Source organism: Engystomops pustulosus, chromosome 4 (assembly GCF_040894005.1).
Source record: "Engystomops pustulosus chromosome 4, aEngPut4.maternal, whole genome shotgun sequence".
NCBI lineage: Eukaryota > Metazoa > Chordata > Amphibia > Anura > Leptodactylidae > Engystomops > Engystomops pustulosus.
The window spans coordinates 218,498,190-218,514,471 of record NC_092414.1 but is presented as its reverse complement, the minus strand read 5'-3'; the positions used below and the strand labels follow the sequence as shown (position 1 = coordinate 218,514,471).

Genomic DNA, 16,282 nt, shown 5'->3' with positions numbered 1-16,282 from the left:
CTTACCCGGCCCATTCGCGATCCAGCGGCGCGTTCTGTGCGATGGATTCGGGTCCGGCCGGGATTCACTAAGGCAGTTCCTCCGCTGTCCACCAGATGTTGCTGCTGCGCTGAAGAGCATCGGAACGCACTGGATTACACCGAGCCCGGCTGAGTGAAGGTAAGCGCGAGTCTAGCGACACATTTTTCGTTTTTAAATGCAGCTGTTTTTCCGAATCCGACGGGTTTTCGTTCGGCCACGCCCCCCCGATTTCCATCGCGTGCATGCCGGCGCCGATGCGCCACAATGCGATTGCGTGCGCCAAAATCGCAGGGCAATACAGGGAAAATCGGCGCAAATCGGAAATATTCGGGTAACACGTCGGGAAAATGCGAATCTGGCCCTTAGTAAATTACCCCCATAGTGTCCGTGTAGCACCGGGGGCTTTGACTTCTTCCACAGCTTTATTAACTGTGTGCTCCATGAACACTGCAGAACAAACTACTTCTCTCCAGATGTCTCTTCCGCCCCCATTTATTAGCCTCTCCCATTTTTTGCCATTGACAAGAATCTTTTTCAATATTCTGGTCAATGCTACAATCATGGGTGGGTGCACCCAGTGCCGCAGTCTATGGTAGTTCTGGCAACAATTTAGAAATCTGGTTATTATTTGTAGAGATCATTTTATCTACAGCATGTATGGTAGATACATGAGAACTTGTAATCAAGCCTGCATAATATTTCTGAGATCTAATCGGTTGGTAGAGTATAAGCATTCCAATAGGATGCAAGGCCTTGTGTTCAGCCGGTAGAAAGGTAATGGTGGGATGGTGTATTTTTAATTCTGTTATCGAACATTATATCCAAAAGGTCATATTTCTCATTACAGGAGCCTGTGCATCAGTCCCAGAGCGAAGTGTCCATTTTGTAGATGAACATCGAGCAGATCTGATCCGTATGATCTCTGTGGTAGGCCCGGTACTAGATGATTTCCTGGGTCTAAAACTATTAACATACGAACAGTATCAGACCGTACGCAGCCAAAACACCAACCAAGAGCAGATGAGGAGACTCTATGACTATATAAGAGCCTGGGGTCATGAGGACAAAGACAAAGTCTATCAGAGTCTGAGGAACCACAACCGTCCCATCATCAGGAAGCTGGAGAGTGGAGATCCTGTAGACTGCGATGAACCCCGCACTTCACGAAATAACTATAGATGTAAACTCTTTTGAAAATGGCAGCTAAATATTTATCTCATTATGGTGCGACAATCATTCTAGATCTTCTTGGCCACCCTCGGCCAAACAAACAGTATTGTGTTATGGACTGACCGAACCAGAACATCCTCTAAGTCCCAGAGGTCGCTGTTTCGGGTCACTTGCAGCACTGGATCAAATATGATCAAATATGTAGTATTTTTGGAAAAGCATAATTTTTTGGACAATACATTTAAAAGTGAAGTAGGGACATCCTGCCCGTACAGGCAGATCATGGACAGCACTGCTGAGATCAGCACAGACCACTAATTGGTTGAGTTGTATTAACCCCCACAGCATCGGATTAACCACCGGATAAATAAAATTATGAATTTTAAATTTAGTCACCATCTGGAAAAAGTTGCATTTAGAAGTGTCTCTGCCATGTATCAAATGTTACATCAAGGTACAGAGCGTCAGGCCTTCAGATGAGTATTTATGTTTTCTGTCAGGGCAGGTAAGTGCACCCATCGGCAGACCGGCATGGGACTGGGGTACAAGCACCGGAATAGTGCGCAGGCTCCGAAACTGGGCTCCGAGTACATGTTTCTGGTTTAGGGTTACCATTTACCATCAGGATAAGGGGTTACAGATAAAGGCTCAGGATACACAGGGTTAGATACAGGTTACAGTTCACACTGGGGTTCAGGATACAGGCTCGCATACAGGTTACAGTACTGGGATGCACAGAGCCTACTTCGGCTGTGGTGGACAGGATACAGATGTACTATCGGTCACAGAAGAACCAGACCAGGCTGACGTTCACAGAGTCAGGTTACAGAAGAAAGAGTAACCAGCACTGAGTCACCTGAGCAGCAGTGTCCAGCCGACATCCAGCCGACCCTTGTTGTGACAAATATGTATGATGATGATGATGAAGTGTAAACAACTCAACCAGGAGGTTCTTACCCAGTCTAAGGTGCTGCCACATTAGCCCTAACACCTTAACGGTTAAAAATGTTAAAAATGAGCATAAAAAGTTGTGGGCACTAGTAAGAGTGGTTTGTAAAGATAATTGTTTTATTCAATAATACATTTATTTAAATTTAATATGATAAAATATAACACATACATCTTTATTATAGATGAGGGAGTATACTCGTCCGAGCTTGATGCTCGTTCAAGTATTAGAGTACTCGAAACGGCTCATTGCTCGGACGAGTATTTCCCCTGCTCGAGATCGAGCATTTAATTAAAAAAACACAGTGAAGAACAATGAAGAATAGAATAAAAATAGTGAACACAGGATCATTTAAGTGAAAAACACAGTGAAGAATAGATTACAGATGTTCGGCACATCTGCTTACTTGTCGGAAGATACGCGCGAAACGGTGCGAACAAAATAGTATGTGAAGAACACATTGAAGAACACGGTGAGCAGGAAGGACAGAGAAATCGGGGAACAGGACAGAGACACCGGGGAACAGGACAGAGACATTGGGGAGCAAGACAGAGACATCGGGGAACAGGACAGAGACATCGGGGAACAGGACAGAGACATCGGGGATCAGGACAGAGAAATCGGGAAGGGTAGAGAAATCGGGAAGGGTAGAGAGATTGGGGAGACTTCAGTGGAAGAAGAGGAGCGGATTCCGGGACAGCGTATCACCCCGACAAGTAAGCAGATGTGCCGAACATCTGTAATCTATTCTTCACTGTGTTTTTCACTTAAAGGGAACCTACCACCACGATTCTACCTATAAAGGTAGATAGGGTGGTAGGTGGATTAATGGGACGTGAGGATAGCCCTTTTATGGGCTAATCCTCACGTCCCGGCTATCTTTTAGAAAAGTTTAATGCCGGCATATGTAAATTTTTTTATGCGGCTACTGGGGCGTGGAGTAGCCGGACATGAGGCTACAAGTCGTGGCTACTCCACGCCCCAGTAACCACGTTACTCCGCTGACCATTTAATCTTCGGCGCGCAGCTCGTCCGATTCCCCCAGCGTCTGCGGCCTTCTGCGCATGTGCCGGGGACTAGGACAAGGGAGGGGAAGATTAAATGGTAGGCAGAGTAACATGGCTACTGGAGTACTGGAGTAGCCGCGACTTGTATACTCATGTCCCGCTACTCCACGCCCCAGCAGCCGCATCAAAAATTTACATATGCCGGCATTAAACTTTTCTAAAAGATAGCCGGGACGTGAGGATTAGCCCAAAAAAGGGCTATCCTCACGTCCCATTTATCCACCTACCACCCGATCTACATTTATAGGTAGAATCGGGGTGGTAAGTGCCCTTTAAATGATCCTGTGTTCACTGTTTTTATTCTATTCTTCACTGTTCTTCACATCTGCTAACTTGTCGGGAGATAATATACGCGCAGAACAGTGAAGAATAGATTGCAGATGTTTGCATACATCTGCTAACTTATCAGAAGACATTCTTTTTCGATTAAATAACACATTTTATTCCCGAACCATGGTCCCTTTGAAAAATGCTCGAGTCTCCCATTGACTTCAATGGGGCTCGTTATTCGAGACGAGCACTCGGGCATCAGGAAAAGTTCGTCTTGAATAACGAGCACTCGAGCATTTTAGTGCTCGCTCATCTCTAATCTTTATCTAATACGTTAGTTGCATGTAATATCTCACAAAACATACACAATGCAAAATCTTAATGTTAACCCCTTCCCGACTTGCGCCGTACTAGTGTTTTGAGTGCCCTGTCTTGTCATGCATCTCTAAAAACACACACCACTTATTTAAGGTAACACTTTGCATGCACACTAGGTGCTCGTGCACACTTTCATACGTATAGCCTCAACGCGTTTCACCCGCTTTTGAACGGGATCATCAGGAAGGCAAGCAAACAAGCTAATGCATGGTAGCACTAGTTATTCCCATAGGGACAAAAAGGCTGGACGTCCTGATGGTGGGCGCCAGTAATCCAGTGATAAAGAACAAAATAATAAACAAAGTGCCGCCGTCCTTATGGTGGGCGCCGGCATTGGGATGATAAGCCGTGAGTCGCGGTGAAAGGACGCCTATATTTAAAGTCCTAAGCGGCCCGTTCTACCACTCAGGGTGACTCAAATACCACCTCCTCAGGTATCAGTACCTTATCCACACCTTGCTCTCTAAGATCAGAGCACTGACCCCCGAGAGGGTTATGCACAGTATACCTCTACTATACTCCGGCAGTACCTCGCGAGATAGTAAATGATCTCTGCCGCAATATGTGTCTAGGTGCATAGAGTGGGCACCCAGTGTCACAACTATCTAGATGCACAGGGTATGCACCCAGTGTCTAGACACTGTGGACCATTACCATACACTATAGAGGAAGTTGACTTAACTTAAGTTAATATCTACCACCTAGGCATCTGTATCTGATGTACAAATTGGGCGACACACTCATATACCAGAGGCTCGCCCTATGTGTATAGTTGGTGGTGTATAGCTGGTGGATGTAGCAGCAGTGTATATAACAGCATTACCTATCCACTACTGAGCTATGTCACTATTATACCCAATATGCTAATATCACCAATATACTCAATACACAATGCCCAATATGCTTCAGGATGTACTAATGCACGGCCCCATAACGGAGCTTTGACTCTGCGATAGAGGGTACTCTCGATCTCATCACCCTGTGCAGACCCATGCGTTTCCAGTGTTTTATACACTGGATTTGTCTGGAAGAACGCAAGGAGCACACTTACCTGAGCGATAATCCAACTCCAGAAGACTAACCCCGCCCACCCCTCGCGTGATTCACTGTTCAGTCCAAACCAATGGACTAATAGAACGGCTGGTACGGGAGGGCTGGTCAGTGGGGGCGTGGCCTGCCGCCCTTTAAATATAGGCGTCCTTTCACCGCGACTCGCGGCTTATCATCCCAATGCCGGCGTCCTGATGGTGTTTATTATTTTGTTCTTTATCACTGGATTACTGGCGCCCACCATCAGGACGTCCAGCCTTTTTTGTCCCTATGGGAATAACTAGTGCTACCATGCATTAGCTTGTTTGCTTGCCTTCCTGATGATCCCGTTCAAAAGCGGGTGAAACGCGTTGAGGCTATACGTATGAAAGTGTGCACGAGCACCTAGTGTGCATGCAAAGTGTTACCTTAAATAAGTGGTGTGTGTTTTAAGAGATGCATGACAAGACAGGGCACTCAAAACACTAGAGATGTGCATCGATGTAGTATGCACATATGTAGGATGCACATGGTGATATTGAACGGTGCGTCTTACCTTTTGTCATATCTGTGATCTATAATACAGAAATAAACACAGAGAATGACTGATATCCGTCTAATTGTGCATGGCGTTTGGAAATGTGAACGTATCTGTGTATTACGTGAATGACGGAAGATGCACCTCTAAGCCCAAAACCTTCTCCCCCCCGACCAGTATGAGCTCTTATGGAATAGATATAGAATATTGATGTATCTTTCGGAGTTCTCATAACACTGAGGGAGGGTTGGGCAGGATTAGGTGCTGAATGGTACAACTCACCGTCCTTAGCGGTGTACTGCAGAACATAAGTGGGCTTATATTTCACCCTCCTGGCTGTCACAGCCTCCATGTGTATCACATCCCACATGATAGAGGTGCTAAAACACTAGACGTGCATGACACTTAGTGGAGTGATCGGGTATTGCTCCAATTGTTGTTCCATTTGTTGCTAGCCGTCAATAGAATAATACATGTTGATGGCCTGTGTATTACCATTTCAATACTGAGGAATTTGTTCTCAGTCTTTTAAAAGACGTCATAATAAAAGTTATATTTTATTAGACCTATGTTTAGCAAGGCTAATTCTGGGCTTGTGGTTAAGTTATTATTGATAACTTTAGATATTAAAACACATTGGGGCACATTTACTTACCCGGCCAACAGAGTTCACCTAAAGTGCATTGTCCGACATCAATGCCCTGTGCCGCGATCACTAAAATGGTGCGCCCGATATCCTGCATGTGTCGCTTCCCCGCTCAGGTCCCCGGAGTTCACCTTCTGCATTGGATTCGACACAATTTGAATATTAAATCCCGCGCTCAGTCCGAATCAGTCGGATCGTCCAACGGCCCCTCCCCCGATTTCTGACGCATGAAAGCCGGCGCCAATGTGCCAAAATACGATCGCGTGCGACACAATCCCCTTCGAAATCCCTGTCCCAGCGGCACAAATCCCCAAAACCATGAACAATCCGACAGAAATAAGTCCCATAATCCCAAAAATCTTTAACAAATGGACACTCCCACCATATATGAAATTGAACTGCCACGGATTCACATTGCCTCCAACAGGAATTATCATAAGTATTTTATGGGAGAAAGGTACCAACCTAATTGATATTTTTTCACATTTTCTAAATGATGAATACAAATAAAATATTGAATACTTTGTTTTGTAGAAATCTGAAAGTGCTGACAACATAATCACAAAAATATCATCAATGGAAATCAAATATATTGACCAAGGGAGACCTAGATTTGGAGTCACCCACAAAATTAAAGTGGAAAAACACACTAGAGTCTGATCCTACTTTGATGTAATGTTGGTAAAACAAGACAAGGCTCATTATTGTGTATGGCCTCCACGTGCCTGTATGACCTCCCTACAATGCCTCGGCAATGTTCCTGATAAGGTTCTGATGGTCTCCTAAGGAATCTTCTCCCAGACCTGGACTAAAGCATCCGCCAACTGTGCTACAACGTGATGTTGGTGGATGGTGCGAGACATGATGTCCCAGATGTGCTTGGATCGGATTCAGGTCTGGGGAACAAGCGGGCCAGGCCTTAGCTTCAATGCCTTCATATTGCAAGAACCGCTGACACACTCCAGCCACATGAGGTCTAGCATTGTCCTGCATTACGAGGAACCCAGGGCCAACTGCACCAGCATATGGTCTCACAAGGGGTCTGAGGATCTTATCTTGGTATCTAATGGCAGTGAGGCTACTTCTGTCAAGCACAAAGAAATGCCACCCCATATTAGTCATGTTGAAGGATTTTGCGGCCAACAGATAGCTCCTAACGGTATCTCCAAACTGTCATATCTGATAAGTGCTCAGTAGGAACCTGCTTGCAGCTGTGAAGAGCACAGGGCACCATTGGCGAATTTGCCAATCCTGGTCTTCTCTGACAGGGAGCATCCCGCACACTGTTGGGCTGTGAGCACAAACCCCATTTGTGGTCATTGGGCCCTCATACCATCCTCATGGAGTAGGTTATTTACCATGTGTGCAGACTTGTTTGTGGACTGCTCTAGGTCATTTGGCAGAGCTCTAGCAGTGCTCCTCCTTTTCCACCATGCACAAAGGCGGAGACAGCTTGTTGCCCTCCTATAGCCCCCTCCACATCTCCTGGTGTACTGGCCTTTCTCCTATGCCTCCAGCCTCTGGACACTATGCTGACAGACAAGCAAACCTTCTTGCCACAGCTTGAGGTGTTGTAGGGAGGTCATTGTCTTGTTTTACTAACATTACATCAAAGTTGGATCAGCCTGTAGCGTTTTTTTTCACTTTAATTTTGTGGGTGATGCCAAATCCAGGTCTTCCTTGGTAAATAAATTTGATTTCCATTGGTAATTTTTTTGATTGATTTTGTTGTATAGAACAAAGCATTCAATGAGAATATTTCATTCAGATCTAGGACGTGTCATTTGAATGTTCCCTTTTTTTTGAGCAGTGCATAAAGGCGTAGGTCTTGGACACTCTTGGAACTTCTCACATAGAGAATAAATTAGCTGAACTCACCAGGATTCATAGCAATAAATGACGCCACCAACACTCTTGATGAGAAATTGAATGCCTCAAAACGAAAATAGTTGACATTGAGGATAGATAGCAAAGGAACGACCTTTGCTTCGGCGGCATCCCATAGTCTGTTAAATCAGGGGCACTACAATACTTTTTGCTTCTACCTGAGGCTACTTAAATGGATCTGTGCATTGATAGGGTGGACAGGTTACCCAAACCAAAATATCTATCTCAATCCACCCCTGGAGATGTCATCACTAGAATACATTTCTATCACATCAAAGAAAAAATTGCCTCGTCAGTGAGGTTCCATCCGGACCTTCCAACCTGTTTCATGGAAACTGCAGTATTTTACCCTTGCTAAGAGGAAAGACTTCCAGAGCAGTACTACCATCCCGAGAGCCCACAATATGCAATACAGGTGGAGTTTTCCTGTGACTAGAAATGGAGTCAAGTCGGTAATTAATTCACCCGAGGAGGCTATCCATGTCTGCCTATATACTACTGAGGAGTGGCTGTATTCTACAGGGGGCTAGCTATTTACTACTGAGGGCTGGCTGTATACTACTGGGGGCTAGCTATATACTACAGGGGCTTGCTATATACTACAGGGGGCTAGCTATATACTACAGGGGCTTGCTATATACTACAGGGGGCTAGCTATATACTACAGGGGCTTGCTATATACTACAGGGGGCTAGCTATTTATTACTGAGGGCTGGCTGTATACTACTGGGGGCTAGCTATATACTACAGGGGCTTGCTATATACTACAGGGGGCTAGATATATACCATTAAGGGCTGGCTATATACTACGGGGTGCTTAGTGGCTATATACTGGAGGCTGTGATCAATGCATTCCTCACCCTAGGCTTATACTTGAGTCTACAGGTTTTTTCCAGTTTTTGGTGGTAACATTAGGTACCTCGGCTTATACTAGGGTCGGCTTACACTGGAGTATATATGGTAATTACCCTCAGTCCTTCTGGTGTCACTCAAGTAAAATATTTTGGGAAGAATTTATTAACGCACACTGAAAAGAATGATAATATTCCATTATATAACACTCCTCCAAAACTATTTTTAAATATAGCTTATATTTACCTTCTTTTCCACACCACATAAGGTTTATACATGAATTGACTATTTTTAGTAGATGAACAAATGCTGCTTCAAGTTTTGGAGGTCTCTGTGAGCGTCATCTCCTGGTCAGATCACGCACCTATCTCATTGTCAGTACAACAACCATTTGCTGCCCCTACAAAATCAGCCTGCCGATTTACCATGTTTCCCCGAAAATAAGACATTGGGGGGTCATTTACTAAGGGCCCGATTCGCGTTTTCCCGACGTGTTACCCGAATATTTCCGATTTGCGCCGTTTTCCCCTGTATTGCCCCGGGATTTTGGCGCACGCGATCGGATTGTGGCGCGTCGGCGCCGGCATGCACGCGACGGAAATCGGGCGGCGTGGCCGAACGAAAACCCGACGGATTCGGAAAAACCACCGCATTTAAAGAAAGAAATGTGTCGCTTGGGACGCGCTTACCTTCACTTGGTCCGGCCCGGTGATTTCCGGTGCGTTCAGATGCTCTTCAGCGCAGCAGCGCCTCCTGGTGGACGGCGGAGGAACTACCTTGATGAATCCCGGCCGGACCCGAGTCCAGCGCAGAGAACGCACCGCTGGATCGCGAACGGACCGGGTAAGTAAATCTGCCCCAGTGTCTTATATTAATTTTTGCTCCTCCTAGAGGCGCTAGGTCTTATTTTCAGGAGACGTCTTATTTTTCCATGAACAAGAATTTACATTTATTGGTGAACAAAGAATCAACTTCTAAAACATCCTTATAACTCTCCAAACTCTGAACTATTGGAATATTTGGCCCGAATCTCATGTTTAGGAATGAGCACTTCATGTTTATGTAGCTTCTTGTAGCGCATTCGTCCTGCAACAGTACATTATTTTATTCCGCAATTCTTCCCCCATGTCATAACCTATTGCAGCATCTAAAAAAACTACTAATACTAATGTACGACTTGGGGTGAGACGTAGCAATGTCTGCCACTAGGTCTTATTTTCAGGGGAGGCCTTATATTTCTAAGATTGAACAAAATTGTACTAGGTCTTATTTTCAGGGGATGTCCTATTTTAGGGGAAACATGGTAATACCATTATCCACAACCACTTATCCCCCTGTTGTAACTTCTTATTATTTTCTGACAAACGATAACAAATTTGTCGATGATCCTGCCCTGTGGTGTACCACCTTGAGAGGTCATTTTATCAACCAGCTCACGCCAAATTAATTCACTCCTATCAGGAGACCAAACTACTAGGACATCTCGTAGAACTCCACAAACAGGCCTTCTCCCCCACTAGAGCCTCCAAGATTTCATCCACTTCTTCACAGCTGCACAAACTCAATATTCACGAGTCAAATTTGCCTTGAAGAAGGTAAAAATGTCCTATTACTGGCGGAGTAACAAACGGGGTGCTTAGTTAGTAAAATGTTTGAAGGCAAGATCTGCTAAATCCTGTTTTTAGTTACCGTATATATACTAGAGTATAAGCGGAGATTTTCAGCACAAATTTTGTGATGGAAAAGCCCAACTTGGCTTATACTCGGGTATATAAAAAAAATAAACTTAGTACTCACCTTCTGGCACTATCCCCCAGATAAACAGTGGCAAATAGCCTTAGCTACCAGTGCTACCATCTCTAGACGGCAGATATGGTATCTTACCCCATGTAGGCTATTAAAAATGTACCGGTCTACATCGAGTAAATGTTGGAGATGCCGGTCAGAGACGGGCTCGGTACTCCATATTTGGTGGTCCTGCTCATCATTACTAACTTCCTGGAAGAATATTCTGTCCCTTATCACAAAAGTGTTGAAATACCCCCATCCTTTGGGTCCACCAGTGCTGCACTGGTACACTGGGGATAGAAAATTTGCCTAAAATGGATTGCTCAACTATATTCCACATTCTCATCACTGCAAGACTTTATATAGAGATTATGGAAGTTCCACATAGTCCCGAAATGAAACTATAGAATGTGAAGTTCAATGTAGTTGTACATAGAGCATCTATAGCTATACGGACTGGTCAGGCTGACACTTACAAGAGATATTGGGAAAAGTGGTTACATTCTATGGACCTCACCGTCCCTGGTTAGGCTGCACAATTTCCCTTCCTCAGGCGCAATACCTAATGGTTGGGTTATCACTCATAAGAGATCTACCTACCAATGAGTGTCCTCTTATTATGATATATTAATGATACTATTAGTACGTGGATTGCCTTTTGGTTAGTTTTAACCCCCCTTCTATTTTGATGTACTGCTGTATTACTATGGCAATTTCGGAATCTTCTCATAACTTTGCATGTAATACTGTTTTCATTTACAATGTGTGAGGTAGCCCCCTGTCTTGGGGATTACGGGTATGTTTTTTATGCATGCAGTCCTGTTTTCAGTTAAGTTTGCTACAATGTGTGAGGTAGCCCTCTGTCTCGGGGATCCACTTTACTCCTTGTTATTTTTTTCTTTTTGTTGTTATAAAATGTTTAAATTTAAAGTTATGGAGAAAAAAAAGAAAACCTCTGAAGCCCAGTGACTGCGCTTTGGCTCCTCCCAGTATTCGGAGGTTTAAATGTCCTAATGACAAGAGGAAGTAACACAGAAACAGAAGATAACGAATGGAAGTGACCTATTACAGGGGGCTCAGTGCGGGGTCTGTCCAGGGTCAGTACCTTGCCCCAAATTCTCCTCTCTGTCCTCTCCTCAGTATATTCAGTGCAGAGCTTTGCATGTGACATTATTTACTATCACTTTCTGTATGGAGATCTAATAGGATAAGAGAAGAACGAGTCCAAACCTGTAACAAAAGTTACAGTATGGGGTTAAATATTTTGGAGTCAGACGTGTTTCCTCTTATTCCTTTGCACACTTCTGTGTCTTGTGTAATGTGCCTGGTGCAGCAATTCTATCCTCCGAAACATCACCACACCCAGGGGGAGATTAATAACACGCCGGTGCTCAGGGGGGTCGGTAAGTGTCTTTTTATACGACAGGTTGTACCTAGTGTGCAAATATGGCGCTGACTGCAGCAAATGTCCAGGTGTGGGGCAGGAATGCTCTGCGCCGGCCCACTCCAAGGCCATCCGCGTCCCCATTCCCTCTCCCCCTTGGCGTGGAGGTGGCGCAAAGCGGATAATAATTGAAATCCCTGCCGGTTCACAAGGCATTGTGATTATTTTAATTTTCTGACGTAGAAGCCCTGATACATGTCCCCCATGATCTCTGTCACTTGTTTTGGAAACGGAGTGTTAGTAGGTCACAATATCGGTCTATGTTCTTATATGTGGTGCCACGTTCTGTAACTTCTGTCTATTGTTTCGTAGTCTGTGCATGTAATGTCTGTATGTGGTATATGATTCCTTGTGTCAACACCAGCAATATTGGGCTACCAGCTTTCGATGCTTTGCTTAGCGGTCTGGGGTTCTTGCTTATTATCTTATTTGCGTAAAGACAAATCCTCATGGGCAAAAGGTTAAGGAAGATGGAGTCAAAGGCGGAGATTTATCAATGGTAGTAACCCAGTTTTCTGGCATACAAGCTTTGAAATAATCACAATTGCTGGTGCACAGCCAGGAACTTATTTTCCCCCTTATGCCACCTCCATGACAAGTCCATATAGAGGGGCATGAAGGGGGCCGTACCAGGTGGTAGAGTGGGCCGGCATGGGGTGTTCCTACCTTGCTTACTGTACTAGTGTACGAGTTTTGGAAATTTTAGTTTTCCTGCAAAATTCCAGATTTTCAAAGGACTAAAAACAACCCAAGGGCAGATCTACTATGCCGTCCCTTCAGTTTTCTGGAGAAAATAAGTAATAAACCCCATTTAGACCACTTTTGGTGATCACCTGCCCCACACGTCACTATGGAAAACCAGTGACGTCAGTGTCAGTGAGACTGAGGATACACTGGGGGTCATGTATCATTTATAAACCACCTTCTTTTTATCAGCAAAAAGTCACAAAAAGTTGTTTCTGTTTTGGTGACTTTTTAACCTTAAATGTGTCACAAAATGTGTGACAAAATTATTATTCTGCAATGCAAGGCCGTGCAACCAAGAATTTATATACTGGGACTTTTTGGGAAAAAAAAGGTTACAAGGATGAATAAGACTGCTGCAATATTTAATAAAATGACAATGTGATCAAAGCCACAATGTGATCAACAATACTTAAAAGGAACCTGTCAACTGATTATCACTAATAAGCCCAGGGCCGGCTCCAGGTTTCAGTAGGCCCCTGGGCGACAGAACCTCAGGGGGCCCCTTTGCAGTATACTCACGTGGCAGCATTTAAAATTCAGAAACTAAAACAGTCTCCTGTTCCCTAAAATATTCCCTAATTTATCATCCCAAACAGCCGTATCACGGAAAGGGCAGTTTTGAGGTCATTTAACCAACAGGACAAGCCTAAAACTTTGTGCCCCTCTGCCAAGTAATAAAACTGAAGATTCTACTCAGCTGCTGCGGAACCTCATAATACACCCCTCAGCTGCTGCGGAACCTCATAATACACCCCTCAGCTGCTGCGGAACCTCATAATACACCCCTCAGCTGCTGCGGAACCTCATAATACACCCCTCAGCTGCTGCGGAACCTCATAATACACCCCTCAGCTGCTGCGGAACCTCATAATACACCCCTCAGCTGCTGCGGAACCTCATAATACACCCCTCAGCTGCTGCGGAACCTCATAATACACCCCTCAGCTGCTGCGGAACCTCATAATACACCCCTCAGCTGCTGCGGAACCTCATAATACACCCCTCAGCTGCTGCGGAACCTCATTATACACCCCTCATAATACAGATCACTGCTGCTGCCTAACATCATAATACACACTTCAGCTGCTTCAATACATCACAATAACAGTTCAGCTGCTGCAGAACCTCCTAATACACATCACTGCTGAAACAGAAGCCTCTCTCCTTCTCATGTACATACAAACCAACAGGCAGTCACACATGCAGCAAGACATATAGAGGCAGTCACACATGCAGCAAGACATATAGAGGCAGTCACACATGCAGCAAGACATATAGAGGCAGTCACACATGCAGCAAGACATATAGAGGCAGTCACACATGCAGCAAGACATATACAGGCAGTCACACATGCAGCAAGACATATACAGGCAGTCACACATGCAGCAAGACATATACGGGCAGTCACACATGCAGCAAGACATATACAGGCAGTCACACATGCAGCAAGACATATACAGGCAGTCACACATGCAGCAAGACATATAGAGGCAGTCACACATGCAGCAAGACATATACAGGCAGTCACACATGCAGCAAGACATATAGAGGCAGTCACACATGCAGCAAGACATATACGGGCAGTCACACATGCAGCAAGACATATAGAGGCAGTCACACATGCAGCAAGACACATAGAGGCAGTCACACATGCAGCAAGACACATACAGGCAGTCACACATGCAGCAAGACATATAGAGGCAGTCACACATGCAGCAAGACATATACAGGCAGTCACACATGCAGCAAGACATATAGAGGCAGTCACACATGCAGCAAGACACATAGAGGCAGTCACACATGCAGCAAGACATATACAGGCAGTCACACATGCAGCAAGACATATAGAGGCAGTCACACATGCAGCAAGACATATACGGGCAGTCACACATGCAGCAAGACACATAGAGACAGTCACACATGCAGCAAGACACATACAAGCAGTCACACATGCAGCAAGACATATAGAGGCAGTCACACATGCAGCAAGACATATACAGGCAGTCACACATGCAGCAAGACATATACGAGCAGTCACACATGCAGCAAGACATATACGGGCAGTCACACATGCAGCAAGACATATACAGGCAGTCACACATGCAGCAAGACATATACAGGCAGTCACACATGCAGCAAGACATATAGAGGCAGTCACACATGCAGCAAGACATATACAGGCAGTCACACATGCAGCAAGACATATACAGGCAGTCACACATGCAGCAAGACATATACGGGCAGTCACACATGCAGCAAGACATATACAGGCAGTCACACATGCAGCAAGACATATACAGGCAGTCACACATGCAGCAAGACATATAGAGGCAGTCACACATGCAGCAAGACATATACAGGCAGTCACACATGCAGCAAGACATATAGAGGCAGTCACACATGCAGCAAGACACATAGAGGCAGTCACACATGCAGCAAGACATATACAGGCAGTCACACATGCAGCAAGACATATAGAGGCAGTCACACATGCAGCAAGACATATACGGGCAGTCACACATGCAGCAAGACATATAGAGGCAGTCACACATGCAGCAAGACACATAGAGGCAGTCACACATGCAGCAAGACACATACAAGCAGTCACACGTGCAGCAAGACATATAGAGGCAGTCACACATGCAGCAAGACATATACAGGCAGTCACACATGCAGCAAGACATATACGAGCAGTCACACATGCAGCAAGACATATACGGGCAGTCACACATGCAGCAAGACATATACAGGCAGTCACACATGCAGCAAGACATATACAGGCAGTCACACATGCAGCAAGACATATACAGGCAGTCACACATGCAGCAAGACATATACAGGCAGTCACACATGCAGCAAGACATATAGAGGCAGTCACACATGCAGCAAGACATATAGAGGCAGTCACACATGCAGCAAGACATATAGAGGCAGTCACACATGCAGCAAGACATATACAGGCAGTCACACATGCAGCAAGACATATACAGGCAGTCACACATGCAGCAAGACATATACAGGCAGTCACACATGCAGCAAGACATATACAGGCAGTCACACATGCAGCAAGACATATACAGGCAGTCACACAAGCAGCAAGACATATACAGGCAGTCACACATGCAGCAAGACATATAGAGGCAGTCACACATGCAGCAAGACATATAGAGGCAGTCACACATGCAGCAAGACATATACAGGCAGTCACACATGCAGCAAGACATATACAGGCAGTCACACATGCAGCAAGACATATACAGGCAGTCACACATGCAGCAAGACATATACAGGCAGTCACACATGCAGCAAGACATATACAGGCAGTCACACATGCAGCAAGACATATACAGGCAGTCACACATGCAGCAAGACATATACAGGCAGTCACACATGCAGCAAGACATATACAGGCAGTCACACATGCAGCAAGACATATACAGGCAGTCACACATGCAGCAAGACATATAGAGGCAGTCACACATGCAGCAAGACATAT

At 45.0% G+C, this 16,282-nt stretch overlaps 2 protein-coding genes across 3 annotated transcripts in view; both read left to right on the top strand.

Annotated features, from left to right (window-relative positions):
• The window catches only part of LOC140125817 (uncharacterized), an 80,191-nt gene extending 78,645 nt beyond the window's left edge, over positions 1-1,546 (top strand). Inside the window, exon 14 of the mRNA XM_072144688.1 lies at positions 869-1,546. Within this exon, the coding sequence (XP_072000789.1) occupies positions 869-1,215 (347 nt within the window). The 3' untranslated portion in view covers positions 1,216-1,546. The remainder of the gene's footprint in view (positions 1-868) is intronic.
• A 10,350-nt stretch (positions 1,547-11,896) lies between these two features.
• Positions 11,897-16,282, top strand: part of LOC140128357 (uncharacterized) — a 55,078-nt gene continuing 50,692 nt past the window's right edge. For both annotated transcript variants that reach the window (XM_072149995.1, XM_072149994.1), the window contains exon 1: positions 11,897-11,998. The gene's annotated coding sequence lies outside the window, so the exon portion shown is untranslated. The remainder of the gene's footprint in view (positions 11,999-16,282) is intronic.